This window comes from Heterodontus francisci, chromosome 13 (assembly GCF_036365525.1).
Source record: "Heterodontus francisci isolate sHetFra1 chromosome 13, sHetFra1.hap1, whole genome shotgun sequence".
Classification (NCBI taxonomy): Eukaryota; Metazoa; Chordata; class Chondrichthyes; order Heterodontiformes; family Heterodontidae; genus Heterodontus; species Heterodontus francisci.
This window is the reverse complement of record NC_090383.1, coordinates 21,295,285-21,313,682: the sequence shown is the minus strand read 5'-3', so window position 1 is coordinate 21,313,682 and position 18,398 is coordinate 21,295,285. Positions and strand designations below refer to the sequence as shown.

At 43.1% G+C, this 18,398-nt stretch overlaps 1 protein-coding gene across 1 annotated transcript in view; it reads left to right on the top strand.

Annotated features, from left to right (window-relative positions):
- The first annotated feature begins 17,368 nt into the window (after positions 1-17,368).
- The window catches only part of adgb (androglobin), a 400,763-nt gene continuing 399,733 nt past the window's right edge, over positions 17,369-18,398 (top strand). The window contains exon 1 of the mRNA XM_068044513.1: positions 17,369-17,461. Coding sequence (XP_067900614.1) covers positions 17,421-17,461 — 41 coding nt within the window. The 5' untranslated portion in view covers positions 17,369-17,420. The remainder of the gene's footprint in view (positions 17,462-18,398) is intronic.

Genomic DNA, 18,398 nt, shown 5'->3' with positions numbered 1-18,398 from the left:
CAGCATCTGAAGGATTGCTTCACTGCAGGAGTATCTTCAATGACAATGACTTGTATTTATGTAGTGTCTTTAACATAGTAAAACATTCCAAGGCATTTCACAAGAGCATTATTAGACAAAATTTGGCACACAGCCATATATAAGACGATATTAGTACAGGTAACCCAAAAGCTTGGTCAAAGTAGTGGTTTAAGGAGTGTCTTAAAGGAGGAGCGAGGTAGAGGGGAAAGGAAATTTAGGGAGGGAATATCTTGGGGCCTAGGCAGCTGAAAGCACAGCCACCAAAAATGAAGCAATAAAGATGGCATGTGCAAGAGGCAGGAGGATGTTAGAAAGAGAGAGATACTTCAAAGTCGTAGGTTTCACCTTATCCTCCTGCTCCTTTATCATCGTTAAACTATTGGACCCTCGGAGAAAGAACATTCCTCCTTCAAAAAAAGAGGGAGATCATAATCATAAGATCATAAGAACTAGGAGCAGGAGTAGGCCGTCCGGCCCCTCGAGCCTGCTCCGCCATTCAATAAGATCATGGCTGATCTTTTCGTGGACTCAGATCCACTTACCCGCGCTCCCACCATATCCCTTAATTCCTTTATTGTTCAAAAAGATATCTACCTTAGCTTTAAAGACGTCTACTGAAGAAGCGTCAACTACTTCACTGGGCAAGGAATTCCATAGATTAACAACCCTCTGGGTGAAGAAGTTTCTTCTTAATTCAGTCCTAAATCTGCACCCTCTAATCTTGAGGCTATGCCCTCTTGTCCTAGCTTCACCTGCCAGTGGAAACATCCTCTCTACTTGTATCTTATCTATTCCCTTCATGATTTTATATGTTTCTATAAGATCCCCCCTCATTCTTCTGAATTCCAATGAATATAATCCCAATCTACTCAGTCTCTCCTCATTAGCCAATCCCCTCAACTCCAGAATCAACCTAGTGAACCTCCTCTGCACCCTCTCCAGTGCCAGTACATCCTTTCTCAAGTAAGGAGACCAAAACTGCACACAGTACTCCAGGTGCGGCCTCACCAGTACCTTATACAGCTGCAACATAACCTCTCTGCTTTTAAACTCAATCCCTTTAGCAATGAAGGACAAAATTCCATTTGCTGTACCTGCAGACCAACCTTCTGCGATTCATGCACAAGGACACCTAGGTCCCTCTGCATAGCAGCATGCTGCAACTTTTTACCATTCAAGCAATAATCCTTTTTACTGTTACTCCTACCGAAATGAATGACTTCACATTTATTAACATTGTATTCCATCTGTCAGACCTTTGCCCACTCACTCAATGTATCTATGTATCTATGTTCCTCTGCAAAGTTTCACAGTCATCTGCACACTTTGCTCTGCAGTCCGACTCCGATATTGAAAATGATGGCACCTAATGGCAGGAATGTGCAAGGTGGGGGGTGGGTGCTAATGAATCTGCTAGCATTCCATTGCCTTTTTTTTGAACTCCTAGAGAAGGTCCCTGGAAGGACGTTGACCCTGATTTGACAGGAGAAGATTGATCTCTCATCAACTTGCCCAATTGCTAAACATATCAACTGTCAAATGCAGATAACCCTCTACCAACAAGTTACAAGGATCAGTACACTTACAATAGTAAACCACACAGTGCATCAGATAGCATCATCATGTGTATGATTACACCACAACCCCTTAGGCTGCCTGGACTTTACATTTTGAAATGCCAAAGAATCAGAATCTACATGAAAACCACTGGGAATAGTTCTTGCTTCAAAGGATTGCAATGAGTATTTGCACCATCCTCACCAAAATCCTAAAAGACAATATTATGTCAGTTGTAAAATGTTATCGACATAGATTTTCTGCAAAATGAAATACCCTTTATCAGATTGTTACAAGTATGTTCAAAATTGTGAAATGGTTTGCTTAATAACTGCTACTAGTGGTGCCTCACAAGGATCTACTCTTGCACCTTCTCATCCTGACCTAGATGTGGATCCTTGCCAACATCATCGGAAGATATGCAGTCAGGTTCCACATGTATGGTGAGAACACCCAGCTCTATGAAGGTGCTTCTGTTTTTTTGTTAAAAATATTTTTTGACAAATTCATAGTGTTACGTCCGAGGCGGGAATGATGCACTGTCAAGTCAGTCCCATCACTCCACAGGGTGCAGCATATTATTAAAGTTTTCCCACCCAACCGTAAAACAGCCAAATTAAACACTCTAGCAACCCCTGGAATAATACAGACCAAACCAGGTATCTATTTATTAAAAAACTAAATCTGAAACACTATTAAGATAAACCTATGTCTAAAGACCTTATAACTTCTTATTTTAACCTAACTCGCCCATACACACACATACATTCAAAAACTAACAGTTAACCAATTTTAAAAGTGGTGTTTTTAAAAACTAACTGTTTCTTAAGAATAAATAAATAAGTAAATCTTTGTGGGTTATGTTCCTGATGGGTGAGGTATCCTGGTGTGAAAATAAGCAAATGCTTGTTGAAGTCATCACACAGATTTCATGAAACAGTCTGTTCTTGATAGGCATTCAAACTCTTTGGCTGCAGCAGGCATCAAACAGTTCTTTAAACAAGGAGTGTAGCAGTGGGTCTATTTGGATTTTAAAAACCGAATGTCTCTCAGTCGAAACTTTACTTTGGATTCCATCAAACACAATCAGTGATAGTCTAGTATCAAAGATTCATTTTTTTGTTCCAAGAATCTGTCTTTTATGAGTTTTAGAGGACCACTTACTTCATGTCTGTAACCAATTCAAAATGACTGAAGCCTGTCGACTCATTTGGTGAGTCTCTGGTGGCAAATAAAAGAAAGTCTAGTCCTTTACCCCAATCATGCAGATCTTCATGACAGTATGTTCTAATCATTGTTTTGAAAGTTCGGTGATATCTCTCTAATGCTCCCTGTGACTGTGGGTGATATGCTAAAGATTTTAATTGTCTAATCTCCAAATTACCCATGACTTCTTGACATATTTTAGACATGAAATTAGAACCTTGATCCGATTGAACTTCAAGTGGTAATCCATATCTCGTAAAGAATTGTGTTAACTTTTCTACTACTATTTGAGTAGTAATTGTCCTCAAAGGAATGGCCTCTGGAAATCGAGTAGCCATACCCATGATAGTAAGTATGTATTGATGTCCCACTTTTGTTTTTGGCAAGGGTCCTACACAGTCTACCACAGTCTACCTGAATGGTTCCTCAATCACTGGCATGGGAATTATTGGTGCCGCTTTTATGGTAGGTTGCGGTTTTACCACTATTTGGCATGTATGGCATGTCCTACAACATTGTCTCACATCCTTTGTAAGACTTGGTCTTTCGAATTCCCCTATGTCCTGCAAAAGGAATATCATGTGCTAACCTTAATAATCCCTGGTGATATTTAGATGGTACCACTATCTGTTCAACAACTGTCCAGTCTTCATCTGCAGGTCTATGAGGCGGTCTCCATTTCTTCCTCAAAACCACATTTGCCATATAATAGCCTTCTGGAACTCCTCTCACCTCAGCTTCTGTCAGAACCGTCTGTGCTATTCGGTATAACTTTGGCTCAGCTTGCTATGCTGCAATTATAGAAGATCTGTTAAACATCTCATTTGGATTATCTAAATCCCCAAATAAGGTTTCAGGTACTTGGATATCTGTTTGTGGTACCACTTTTATCTCCGACAATTGATCCTGTTTCGCCATTGCTTGGGTGACTACACATGCAGGAAATATTCCTGGAACTTGTTCCTGTAATTGTTCCATTTCCCTAACTTCACTTGGTTCCTCTATAATTATAGGAGAAACTGATACTTTTGAACTGGCCAGATCAATTCCCTCTACTGGCAAACTGTGGACAAATCCTACAGTTACCATCCCAGATATTAAGTCACTCTCTAGGCAGACTTTATATAAAGGTACGGGTATATACTTCCTGCCAATTCCATTAACTAAAACTTTAGCATTCAAGGTGTTCTCTGGTGGAAACCCAGCAAGAGAGTTTGGGTTGCTCCTGTATCCCAGAGTATAATGATATTTTTTCCTGCCTCACTTAAAGGATATGGAGTTATTCTCCCCTTTGACAAGAATTCATTATAACTTACGGGTATCTTATTCTTAACCTCTACACTCACTTTAGTTTTTGTATCTGGTTTTACAGCTGCCATTAAAGCTATAGCCCGGTCTGCTATACTCTCAGTCAGAGTCTTTTCCTCTGCGTTAGCTTTGCATACCCCAACAATTCCTCTGGGTTTATCTCACAATTTCCAGCATTCTAAACGAAGGTGACCCGTTCTGTGGCAATGACAACATTTTGGCTTGCAAACCTCACTTCTACCCTCAGCACCTTCCTTTCTGGCCTGAGGAGGTGATCCTGGGGCATTCCCAGCTGTTCCTTCTTGTCCCCGGCTACTTGCTTTCCTTTCACTCTCCCACTTTCTACCCTTCCTGGGTTTATGGGGGTGACAGACAACAGGTTTTAGCTTATTCACAAGCTCAAAATCATCAGCAATTTCCACTGCTTGCTTTGCTTTCAAAACTTTCAGGTTATTTACATGAGTTCTCACTACTGAAGGAATGGAATTTTTGAACTTTTCTAAGAGAATCAACTCTTGAAGTTTCTCATATGTGGTTTCCATCTTTGATACCCACATTCAACGGTCAAAATTAATTTGTTTCACCCTCTCAAATTCTACATATGTCTGCCCAGCCAATCTCCGTAAGTTCTGAAACTTCTGACGGTAAGCTTCAGGGACTAACTCATATGCAGCGAGAATAGCCTTTGTTGCCATCTCCTAATCTGCAGAAGCCTCTTCATGAGCTCTGCCTATCAACCTACTTTGCATAAGCAGTGTCCAGCTTTCCTTTGGCCATTTCATCTGTTTGGCTATTTTGTCAAAAGATATGAAAAATGCCTCCACATTCCTTTCTTCAAATTTAGGAAGAGCTTGTATAAATTTAAACAGCTTTTTGCTGAGTTTTGAGCTGAATTCAGATTCTTCCTGACCCGAATTTTCCCTAGAGTCAAGACCACTCCTTTGTCTTAGTTACATCTCTCTTAACCTAAATACCCTCTCTTTCTCCCTTTTCTCTTTTTCAAGTTCAGGTTTTCTTAATTCCTTTACAGCCTCAAGTTTTTTTGTTTCTAACTGAATCCTAGCCAATATCACTGCATCACTCTCTGACGTACTAGCTTCTTGTTCCTCGTCTTCTTCTTCTTGTTCTAATTTTAAATATTGGGCTCTTTTGTCAATTATCTCTGCTTTATTAGCACCTGATTTCAATTCTAACTCCAATTTTGCTTCCAATTCTTTTACTTTATTCTTAAATTTATCAAGTCACTGAGGGAAACATTCTCCTTTCCCAGAAACTCTGCTGCAACTGCTAATGCCATTCTGATGGTATGGACTGTACCTTATTAACAAGAAACCTGGTTCCTTTTTTTTGTAATTGGCATTAGATTTGGATCCCGACAATTGAGCACCCCAATTAATATGATGCCAGACGCAAGACCCCAATTTATGTGTAATCCCAGAGACGAGCAATTAATATGATTCCTAATGCGAGCCCCCCAATTAATCTGATCCTGATCCCAGATGAGATGCCCAATTAATATGTAACGACTGAGGTGGGAGCGATGCACTGTCAATTCAGTCCCATCACTCCACAGATTGCAGCATATTATTAAAGTTTTCCTACTCAACTGGAAAACAGCCAATATAAACATTCTGGTAACCTCCAGAATAAAACATACCAAACCAGGTATCTTTAGATAACAACAAATTAACTATTTATGAAAAAAAAACTAAATCTTAAATGCTATTAAGATAAATCTATGTTGATAGACCTTATAACTTCTTATTTAAACCTAACTCCCCCATACACACACACATTCAAAAACTAACAGTTAACCAGTTTTAAAAGTGATGTTATAAAAAAATTAGCCGTTTCTTTAAGAATAAATAAATAAGTAAATCTTTGTGGGTTACGTTCCCGATGGGTAAGGTATCCTTGCGTGAAAATGATCAAATGCCTCTCAAAGTCTTCACACGGATTTGATGAAAGTCTGTTCTTGATAGGCATTCAAACTCTTTGGCTGCAGCAAGCATCAAACAGTTCTTTAAACAATGAGTGCAGCAATGCGTCCACTCGGATTTTAAAAACTGACAGTCTCTCAGTCGAAACTTTACTTTGGATTCCAGAAAACACAATCATTCAAGAGAGATTCAATCTTAAAGCAAATACTTCCTGGCTTGGAAGTAAAGAAAAGGAATAAAAACAAGAAATGCTGGAAATACTCAGTAGGTCCGGAAGCATCTGTGGAGAGAGAAGCAGAGTTAACGTTTCAGCTCAGTGACCCTTCTTCAGAACTAGCAAATGTTCAAAAAGAATTAGGTTTTAAAACCGTTGCCAGTTCTGAAGAAGGGTCACTGACCTGAAATGTTAACTCTGCTTCTCTCTCCACAAATGCTGCCAGACCTGCTGAGTATTTCCAGCATTTCTTGTTTTTATTTCAGATTTTCAGCACCCGCAATATTTTGCTTTTATTTTAGTAAAGAAAAGGAGTTTTGCTACCTTCAGCAATACAAACGGTCTCTTTAAAAAAGGGCTTTTTTTTCTCTTTAGGCAATTAACTTGGCCCATAGCTCCTTGTAGAATTTCTGCTGAGAAATAGACAGCTCTTTTCTTCAGTAGCATGCCTCGCTGTTGGCTGGTTCAGACCGGTTTCTGCCAGTTTTACACACAGTCAAATCGAAAAATTATACCATGTGATCTCTCTCTCCTGTTGCAGCCTAGGGACAGGTGCAGCTGGCACCCTGTGTTCAGTCTTAAAGGTACACTGTTTTCAAACAGAGCCTTAAAGACGCCCTCTATTTTTAATATGAGGAGAAAATAAATACAAGTCCGTGACAATAGTCAAACTGAAGAAATGTTGATCCGTTTTTTTTTTCAAAAGAGTCAAGTGGATACTGAAAGAACTAGTTTGGCAACAATGTCTACTGGTTGATGACTCAAGTTAAAAATAGAACAGAAACCTTGGTAACAGGGGAAGATGTAGGCAGAGAATTGACAGGCGCCCCTCGATAAGACAAGCCCGGGAGCAGCAGCACGCACCTGAGGGGGCAGCAAACTCACAAGCTTTTGGTTGTCGTGTCAGTGTGTTTTACCTTCCAGAAGGAGATAAAAGTTAGACTGCTGCTGAAGTGTCAAGGAAGGAGAGAAGACCACAACTCAGCTTGCTTTCCAGCACCTCTCCAAAAGATCATGAGAAGTCCACTGTATCAATTCATCTCATCTCCTGTCTTTGAAGAAAGCCTGCTAAATTACTTTTCAATGCTGCCTGAAAATAACTGTTCTAAGAGATCTCAGTGACCTGTCTATGTGTACTTGCCAGTTTTGGAACAACATATCACAACTGCTGTTTTCTTCAAAAATGAGCATTTGTTTTTGTCTGTAACAGTGCTCTGAACCAAAATCCCTTTATTTTTCTAGTTAACTGGTGTATGTATGTGTGTGAGTGTGAGGGACTAAGGTAAAAAGCGGACTTCAAAATTTCAATCTGTGTGTTTATGCTTTACTTCATTACTGGTTAAGACTTCTTTTATAATAAACCGATAATTTTGTTGTTAATTGAAGAAACCTGGTTAGTGTGTTTTATTCTGGGGAAAATGGAGTATAGGATTGACCATATTGGTAAATGGAAAATTTAAATATATATTGTGACCTGTGGAGAATTGGGACTCAAATAAAAAGTACATTCCTCCCACTTCGGTCGTAACACCACCATCTCTCTCAACCCCTCCACTGCCTCTTGTGTTATTGTACTGCTTGTCTGATGATCAGTCCTGGATGAGCTGCAATTTCCTACAATTAAATATTAGAAAGGTTGAAGTGATTGTCTTAGGCCCTCACCATTAACTCCATGCCCTGGACACCATTTGCAAACTCCTTCCCAGCCACTCTCAGGCTGAACCAGAGTGTTTGCAATCTCACCATCCCAATTGACCCTGAGTCGAGCTATCCTTTCCATCGCATTACTTCCACTGACATAACATGCAAAATCTCCCCACCAGAGCTATCAGCCCCTTTCATCATCTTAAATACCTCAATTAGATCAACTCTTAATCTTCTATATTCAAGGGCATACAAGGCAAGTCTTGCAACCTGTCTTCATAATTTAAACCTGTTAGCCCAATATAATTCTGGTGGATTTGCACCGCACCCCTTCTAAGGCCAATATATTCTTCTTGAGGTGCAGTGCCCAGAGCTGAATATAGTGCTGTATGTGGAGTCTAACCAGAGGTATGTTCAACTGTAACATAACTTCTACGCCATTGCATTCTTGATATAAAGACCAAATTATTTTTTATACCCGTCCACTAGCTTTTAATGATTTCTATACTTGGATCTAGAGCATGGCTATGCGACCTGAACCCGACATGTGTCAGGTTTCACGTCGGGTTGGGTTGCTCTTCCGGGTCCAGCATTTGGGCTCGGCTCGGGTCGTGCCAGGTCAGACTCAGTGACAGTGCTGCCTTTTGGTCAGGGAGGGAAAGCGAAGTAAGAGTAAGCGTCATTAATTTCCGGTAGCCGAGTCGGGTTGGAGCAGGAAAAGAACAAAGGACTCGGGCCCGGGTTGGGTTCAGGTCAGGCCCGGGTCGGGTTTCAATTGTATACCCAAGCAGGCCTTTACTTGGATCCCTAAATCTCTGCTCATCCACAGTTCCTTGCTTCTCACCATTTGGAAAATGATCTATCTTTCTAAGGTCCAAAGTGGATGAACTCAAACTTTCCCACATTGAACTCCATCTGCCACAGTTTTTCTCACTCACTCAATTTATCAGTGTTCCTTTGCAATCTTCTGCTCCCATTACACTATTTATTGTGGCACCCAACTTAATGTTGTCAGCAAAATTAGATATACGTTTCTCTGTTCCTTAATTCAAGTCCAAATTTATAAATATAATGAAAAGATGAGGCCCCAGTACAAAGTCCTGCGGGGTACTATTAGTCACATTCTCTCAAGTTGAGTATATACCCATTTTACCTACTCTCTATCTCCTACATTTTAATCAATTCCCTATCCAAGCTAATAGGTGCCTCCAATTCCATTCACTGTGGAACCTTATCGAATACCTTATGGAGATCCATATGAATAACACCCAAAGATACTCCTTTATCTACTACATTTGTTACTTCCTCACAAATGTAACTAGATTTGTTAGACTTGACCTACACGTTGACGATCTATGTTGGCTGTCTCTGATCAGGTCATTTTTATCCAAATGATCAGTCACTCTGTCCCTAATAACAGATTCTAGTAACTACAACTGGTATTAGACTAAATTACCTATTATTTCATGGTTTATCACTCTTACCCTTCTCAAAGAAGCCTTGAAGAGGCTTATTCGACAGCATTGCCCAAACCCATGATCTGTACCACCTAGAAGGACAAAGGCAGCAGATGCATGGGAACACCACCGCCTTCAAGTTCCCCTCCAAGTTACACGCTATCCTGGCTTGGAACGATATCTCCATTCCTTCATTGTTGCTGGGTCAAAATCCTGGAACTTCCTAGCTAACAGCACTGCAGAAGTACATTCACCACACGGACTGCAGCGATTTAAGGCGGCGGCTCACTATCACCTTCTCAAGGGCAATTAGGAATAGATAATAAAATCTGGCCTTTCCAGCAATGCCCGCATCCTGAGAATGAATAATTTTTTTAAAACTGGAGTGACATTGACAGTTTTCAATCTAAGGAGACAATTTCTGAATCAAGAGTGTTTTGGAAGAACCTGACATCAACAATTTCCTCGCTTACTTCTTTAAACATCCCAAGATGAAAACCATTGTGTCCTGGGGATTTGTCTATCTTTAACCTCATTAGTTTCTTCATCACTTTTTTTATACTTATATTGAATATGGTTAGTTCCTCCCCTTGAGTTTTCCTTTTTATGTTGGTGTTTTGCTACATTAAAGGTTCCATTTAAATGCAGGTTGCTGCTGTAACTTAAATAAGATAATATACCTTTAAGCTAAGGGTCACAAAGGAATTTTCTAGATTTTTATCCCTGATTGGTCTAGTTTTCTTTCTGTTTTTTGCCTCTCCTAGGAAATGAGATACAGATATACAGATCACTGAAAGAAGTGATGCAGGTTAATAAGGTCATTTTAAAAAAGCAACTCATGACACTGGGGTTCATTTCTAGAGGGATATAATTAGAAAGCAGGAAAGTCAACTGAAAGCTGTCTGGAACCTTGGTCCGACTGCACTTGAAATATTATTCAGGTGTCCATATTATGAAAATGATATAGAGGCATTGAAGAATGTACAAATAAATTTACAAGGATGAAACCAGAACTGAGAAATTAGAACTATCAGGAAAGACTGAATAGGCTGGGGCTCTTGTCTCTAGAAGAGAAGGCTGCAGTGTGATCAAGTAGAAATTCTTAAGATAATGTAAGAGTTTGATAAGCTAGTTGTGGAGAAAATGTGGGGGAGACCAAAACTAGATTTTCGTAAATATGATAATCACTAATAAATCCAATAAAGAATTCAGGAGAAACTTCTTTATCCAAAGAGCGGTGAGCATGTGGAACATCCTACCACAAAAAGTAGGACGCAAATGACATAGATACTTGTAAGGAGAAGCTAGATAAGCATTTGATGCTGTTAAAAGAAGCAAGAGAGGAAATAGCAGAAGGTCTGACCATCATTTTCCAATCCTCACTGGATACAGGTGTGGTGCCGGAGGACTGGAGAACTGCGAACGTTGTACCTCTGTTTAAAAAGGGAGCGAAGGATAAACCGAATAATTACAGGCCGGTCAGTCTAACCTCAGTAGTGGGCAAGTTATTGGAATCTATTCTGAGAGACAAGATAAACTGTCACTTAGAAATGCACAGGTTAATCAGAGATAGTCAGCATGGATTTGTTAAGGGAAGATCTTGTTTGACCAACTTGATCGAATTTTTTGAAGAAGTAACAAGGAAGATAGATGAGGAAAGTGCAGTTGATGTGGTCCAAATGGATTTTAGTAAGGCTTTTGACAAGGTCCCACGAGGCAGACTGGTTAAAAAAATAAAACCCCATGGGATCCAGGGAAATGCAGCAAGGTGGATACAAAATTGGCTCAGTGGCAGGAAACAAAGTGTAATTGTTGACGGCTGTTTTAGTGACTGGAGGGTTGTTTCCAGTGGCGTTCCACAGGGCTCAGTACTGGGTCCCCTGTTTTTTGTGGTTATATATTAACGATTTAGATGTAAATGTGAAGGGGGCATGATCAAGAAGTTTGCAGACGACACAAAGATTAGCCATGCAGTAGATAGTGAGGAGGATGGTTGGAGACTGCAGGAAGATAGTGATGGTCTGGTCAGATGGGCAGAAAAGTGGCAAATGGAATTCAACCTGGAGAAGTGTGAGGTGATGCATTTGGGGAGGTCAAACAAGGCAAAAGAATACACGATAAATGGGAAAATACTGAAAAGTTTAGAGGAAGTAAGGAACCTTGGAGTGAATGTCCACAGATCCCTGAAGGTAGCAGTATGGGTCGATAAGGTGGTTCAGAAGGCATATGGAATCCTTTCCTTTATTAGCTGAGGTAAACAATATAAGAGCAGCGAGGTTATGCTGGAACTGTATAACTCATTAGTTAGGCCACAACTTGAGTACTGTGTACAGTTCTGGTCACCTCATTACAGAAAGGATGTAATTGCACTAGAGAGGGTACAGAGGAGATTTACGAGGATGTTGTCAGGACTGGAAAAATGCAGCTATGAGGAAAGATTGGATAGGCTGGGGTTGTTCTCCTTGGAACAGAGGAGGCTGAGGGGAGATTTGATTGAAATGTACAAAATTTTGTGGGGCCTGAATAGAGTGGAGGTGAAGGATCTATTCACTTTAGCAGAGAGGTAAGTGATGAGAGGGCATAGATTTAAAGTGATTGGTAGAAAAATTAGAGGGGAGATGAGGAAAAACTTTTTCACCCAGAGGGTGGTGGGGGTCTAGAACTCACTGGCTGAAAGGGTAGTTGAGGCAGAGACCCTCAACTCATTCAAAAAGAGCCTGGATATGCACCTCAAGTGCCATAATCTGCAGGGCTATGGACAAAACGTTGGAAAGTGGGATTACAATAGATGGATTGTTTTTCGGCCAGCACAGATACAATAGGCCAAGTGGCCTCATTCTGTGCCTTAAACGTTGTATGATTCTATGAGGGAGAAAGGATAGAAGGGCATGCTGATCAGGTGAGATAAGGACGGGTGGTAAGAGGCTTGTACGGAGCATAAATGGCAGCATAGATCAGTTGGGCCAAATGGCCTGATTCTGTGTTGTAGATTTGATGTAATTCAATGTAACATCAGAATTATATGGGATGGACAGGATGGACCAGGCTGGTGTTTTCCTGTTCGATTCTTTCATATGTTTGGATGTTTTTCCTAAGCTTCAAACTGAGCACAAAGGCCAAGCAGTCCAATTCCCATGGTGGACCCTTCACACACACACACACACACACACACCTCTGACAGTGCAGCACACCCAGTACAGAAATGAAATGTCTGTTAGGATTATGAGATCATGTCAGTGGAATGGGCCTAAACTCAGATAAATTTCCCTTCCCACCCCACTGCAGCTCAAACCCCACTTCTGTTGAAGACTGCACATGATCTGGACTCCCTGTATTACTATGGGAGATTGACTAGGATATTTTTAAAAACTTCTTGTTCACAAACCTTACACCCGATGTTATAACTTTAAGTCATATTTTTTATGTCAGCATTTAACATGGAAATTATCTGTCGACATTTATAGAGACAATTCATTTAGAATGGCTAAGTTCTATTTCAACATGCCAACTTTTTGTCCATCATGGTTTGTTGATGATTCAATTAAATCACTCAGAAGGCTTTAAAAAAAAAATTCAGAAACTTTTTCACAACAGAAAAATTCAAAAAGTCACATTCTTCACAAGATGCTTAGATCTACCCACTGGTTTAGACTTTTAATATTTCCATTAAAATTTTTACTTCAAAGATTCAGCCTGTCTGAAAAGCCTGCACTTGGTATGTTTTTCCTCATAACAGCTTTGAACCAGATCTGTGCATTCTGAGAATATACAAGTTGCAGAATTTCCTAACATGCATTAGTAGGTTTCGATGTTGAGGCAGAAGGGTCTTCTGCCCTCATCTGTTAAGAAATTTAAAGTTATTGTGTTGAATTTTACTGAAAAAAGAGGAAGTCCGATGTCAGGGTACAAAACAGGTCATGTGACCACACAGGCACGTGGTGGGACAACCTCAGGGATTTTGCCATCTGCGGTCGATTAACGGCTGGCAGGAGGGGGAGTCAGTCAATAATGGGTGGCAGGAGGAATGAAGTTCCGGCCGGTCAAAGGCAGGCACCATAGTTAAAGGGAACTTAGCAGCAGGCTACACACAAAGAGGGCATTTGACTGAGTGCTGAACAAGGGAGGTGCAGGAATGGCTGGAGTTAGAGGAAGGGTTGCACCAAGGTTTAGTGATGTCTCACTGGAGGTGCTGCTGCAGGTTTGAGGGAGCGGAGAGAAGTGCTCTTCCCAGTGGACTGGAGGAGGAGGCCAGCAAGCCTTACTTAGAAGGCATGGCTGGAGGTGGCCGAGGAAGTCAGCAGCCTCGGCGTGGTCAAAAAAATATGGGTGCAGTGCCACAAACATTTCAATGACCTGGTATGGTTTGGCAAGCGAACTGACATAATAGCAAGTGTGCATCCCTGCAGGTCATAAATCACACCCATGAGATGTAAGCCCACATGGCAAACGCATGTATCAGGTATGACCAGGTACCACAGTGACAGGCAAAGTAGCCTCACACAGGAGGCCCATGTTCATGCTGCGTTACCAAGACTGAATGGCCACTTGCAGAGGGCCTCCCAGTATTGCGATGCTGGACATGGAAGCTGGCATAGGCTGACAAGTGCGGCGGGCAAATGAGATGCGTGTGACACTGTATGTATGTAGTTGCAGGAGAAGCATCCTCACAATGCCAGGGAGTGGAGAAGAACTGGAGGTGGTTTGTCATTCATAGCTGTTGTTACGACCCGGTGAGGAAGGTGTCTAGGGGTCCTTCTCAGCCTTCACCTGGTCTTACCGTAACAGGGTTTAATTTTTAAAACACGGTATTTTTAGCACCCACTTGGTGAATCCTTGTTCACCGTTTTCCAATTATAAGACAAAGAAACCAGCACAAACAGGTTTTCTTAGGTTTAAAGAAGAAAAGTTGAAATTTATTAAACTTGAACTTAAACTCTAATTCGGTTAACGCCTACGGATACATGACGCGCCCCATGCTAGCATGTATATGCGATACACACATGCAAATAGAGACAGAAAAGAGCAGAAGAAAAATAAAGTGGAAAAGTTTGAGGCAATATCTGAAGAGTTTTTGTTACGGTTCTTCATGCTCACTGTAGAGTCCTTGATTGTAGGTAGGTCTTGCTTTTGGTTGGGGCCCTGTATTCTTCTTAAACCTTGTTTGTTGTGGGAGACTTTTCTCTTTTGGGGTTTATGTGTCTTCAGCTAATTCAGGTTTGTGAGAAAGAGATGGGAGCAGACAGGAGAGAGATCTTCTCAGTCCAGGAACAAACAGTCTTTCTGGGTTCAAACTCTCTGGGGCTAGTTCAAAATTCCCTGGAACTGCCAGTGATTCATGTGACCAGCTGGTCTAACCAGTCCCAGATTGTATCACCTGAACAGTCTCAGGAATGTTCCTCTTACACACATTTAGCTTAATCCCAGCTTTTCTGGTTCTCTCCATGTCTTCATGCAGATAAAAACAAGAAATGCTGGAAATACTCAGCAGGTCTGGCAGCATCTGTGGAGAGAGAAGCAGAGTTAACGTTTCAGGTCAGTGACCCTTCTTCAGAACTGGCAGGTATAAGAAATGTAAAAGATTTTAAGCAAGTAAAGCAGGGGTGGGGCAAGAGATAACAAAAGAGAAGGTATTGATTGGACAAGGTCACAGAATAGCTGACCAGAAGGTCATGGAGCAAAGGCAAACAATATGTTAATGGTGTTCTGAAAGACAAAGTGTTAGTACAGATAGGGTGTTAATGGACTGAAAACTGAATAGCCACAAGCACAAACATGAAAAAAACACAGTGGGTAGGCACAGTAGAAACAAACTGAACAAACTAAAATAAAATAAACACAAAAATAAAAAATAACTAAAAATAAAAGTAAAATGGGGGGCCCGTCATACTCTGAAATGACTGAACTCAATGTTCAGTCCGGCAGGGTGTAGCGTGCTTAATCGGTAAATGAGATGCTGTTCCTCGAGCTGATGTTCATTGGAACAGTGCAGCAAGCCCAGGACAGATATGTGGGCATGAGAGCAGAGTGGGGGGGGGGGGGGGGGTGGGGGGATGTGTAGAAATGGCAAGCAACCGGAAGCTCAGAGTCATGCTTGCGGACTGAGCGGAGGTGTTCTGATGAAGGGTCACTGACCTGAAACGTTAACTCTGTTTCTCTCTCCACAGATGCTGCCAAAACTGCTCAGTATTTCCAAAATTTCTTGTTTTTATTTCCTCCTCCCTGTGTTAGTGTGCCAGCATCTTTGGCCTCCTTGTCTCCTTGTTTCGAGGGACAATGGGTAAGTGCTTAAAGGTGGTCAGTGGTTTGTGGAGCAGTGCCTGGAGTGGCTATAAAGGCCTATTCTAGAGTGACAGACTCTTCCACAGGCGCTGCAGATAAAATTGGCTGTCGGGGCTGTTACACAGTTGGCTCTCTCCTTGCACTTCTGTCTTTTTTCCTGCCAACTGCTGAGTCTCTTCGACTCGCCACTCTTTAGCCCCGCCTTTATGGCTGTCCGCCAGCTCTGGCGATCTCTGGCAACTGACTCCCAAGACTTGTGTCACAGGACTTCACGTCTCGTTTGCAGATGTCTTTAAAGCAGAGACATGGACGGCCGGTGGGTCTGATACCAGTGACGAGCTCGCTGTACGATGTGTCCTTGGGGATCCTGCCATCTTCCATGTGGCTCACATGGCCAAACCATCACAAGCGCTGCTGGCTCAGTAGGGTGTATATGCTGGGGATGTTGGCCGCCTCGAGGACTTCTGTGTTGGAGACACGGTTCTGCCACCTGATGCCAAGGATTCTCTGGAGGCAGCGAAGATGGAATGAATTGAGACGTCACTCTTGGCTGACATACGTTGTCCAGGCCTCGCTGCCGTAGAGCAAGGTACTGAGGACACAGGCTTGAAACACTCGGACTTTTGTGTTCCGTGTCAGTGTGCCATTTTCCCACACCCTCTTGGCCAGTCTGGACATAGCAGCGGACGCCTTTCCCATGCGCTTGTTGATTTCTGCATCGAGAGACAGGTTACTGGTGATAGTTGAGCCGAGGCAGGTGAACTCTTGAACCACTTCCAGAGCGTGGTCGCCGATATTGATGGATGGAGCATTTCTGTCCCATGATGTTCGTTTTCTTGAAGCTGATGCTTAGGCCAAATTCGTTGCAGGCAGCCGCAATCCTGTCGATGAGTCTCTGCAGACACTCTTCTGTGTTGGAAGTTAATGCAGCATCGTCATCAAAGAGGAGTTCCCTGATGAGGACTTTCCGTACTTTGGTCTTTGCTCTAAAAACGGGCAAGGTTGAACAACCTGCCACCTGATCTTGTGTGGAGGAAAATTCCTTCTTCTGAATAGTTGAACGCATGTGAGAGCAGCAGGGAGAAGAAGATCCCAAACAGTGTAGGTGCGAGAACACAGCCCTGTTTCACACCACTCAAGATAGCAAATGGGTCTGATGAGGCACCGCTATGCTGAATTGTGCCTTTCATATTGTCATGGAATGAGGTGATGACACTTGGTAGCGTTGGTGGACATCCGATCTTTGCTAGTAGTCTGAAGAGATCATGTCTGCTGGTGAGGTCAAAGGCTTTTGTGAGATCTATGAAAGCAACGTAGAGGGACATCTGTTGTTCCCGTCGTTTCTCGTGTCGCTGGGGAAGGGAGAACAGCATGTCAAATGTGGATCTGTCTGCTCGAAAGCAGCATACTGCTGGGTTTAATCAGCAACTCCTGTTCCGATGAGAGCAGATTGTGGAAGGTGAATGGAGCATCTGTCCTGTGCCAGTGAGTTATAAAAGTAACTTTTCTTTGATTACGGTGATATAAAATGCATGTAGATCTGTGGCTAATTCTGTTTGTTTTCAGGCATCGACTTTGTCGGCTTAGAAGCGATAACTTTCAGTGCCCTGTGACAGAGACCTGAAAATGTCAATGTTGCAACTTTCAGTGGGACTTGTGGCTTGCTGCGGACAGGCGCTAAGGACCGAGCAGACCATCAGTGCGGTCGCGTCCCGTTGCCAGGTAACAGTCCAGCGGAGCGACCAGCGCGGCCGGCAAGATGTCGAAAGGCGGCAAAAAGCGGTGGACTCGAACATGAAAGCGAGCCCGTCCCCTGTACAGGTGTCTGTGAAAGAGTAAGTGCCAGGCGCTCCCAGAGGTTTGAACCGCGGTCTCTCAAACCTGGTCACCTCACGACCTGTAGGCCTCCCCTCCCCAATCCTCAACTCTCTCCCCCGCTCCCCCCCAACATTCTCCCCCCCTACTCCCCTCCATTCCTCCTCCCCCACACTCTTTCCCCCCCCCCCACACTCTTTCCCCCCCCCCCCACACTCTTTCCCCCCCCCCACACTCTTTCCCCCCCCCCCCACACTCTTTCCCCCCCCCACACTCTTTTCCCCCCCCCCACACTCTTCCCCCCCCCACACTCTTTCCCCCCCCCACACACTCTTTCCCCCCCCACACACTCTTTCCCCCCACACACTCTTTCCCCCCCACACACTCTTTCCCCCCCCACACACTCTTCCCCCCCCCACACACTCTTTCCCCCCCCACACACTCTTTCCCCCCCCCACACTCTTTCCCCCCCCACACTCTTCCCCCCCCCACACTCTTCCCCCCCCACACTCTTTCTCTCCCCCCCACTCTTTCTCTCCCCCCCCACTCTTCTTTCCCCCCCCCACTCTTTCTTTCCCCCCCCCACTCTTTCTTTCCCCCCCACACTCTTTCTCTCCCCCCCCACTCTTTCTCTCCCCCCCCCACTCTTTCTCCCCCCCCACTCTTTCTCCCCCCCCCCACTCTTTCTCCCCCCCCCCCACTCTTTCTCCCCCCCCCCACTCTTTCTCCCCCCCCCACTCTTTCTCCCCCCCCCACTCTTTCTCCCCCCCCAACTCCCTCGCTTCCCCCCCCAACTCCCTCGCTTCCCCCTACATGCTCCCCCCTTGCCCCTTTCTCCAAACCTTGAGGGACAGCATATTTTGCATATATCTAATGGGAGTTGCAACATTTCCTAAAAAAGCCGTTGTTAAAAAGTCACTGTGCAATGGTGTAAAATGACTTAAGGAGTCGGCACCA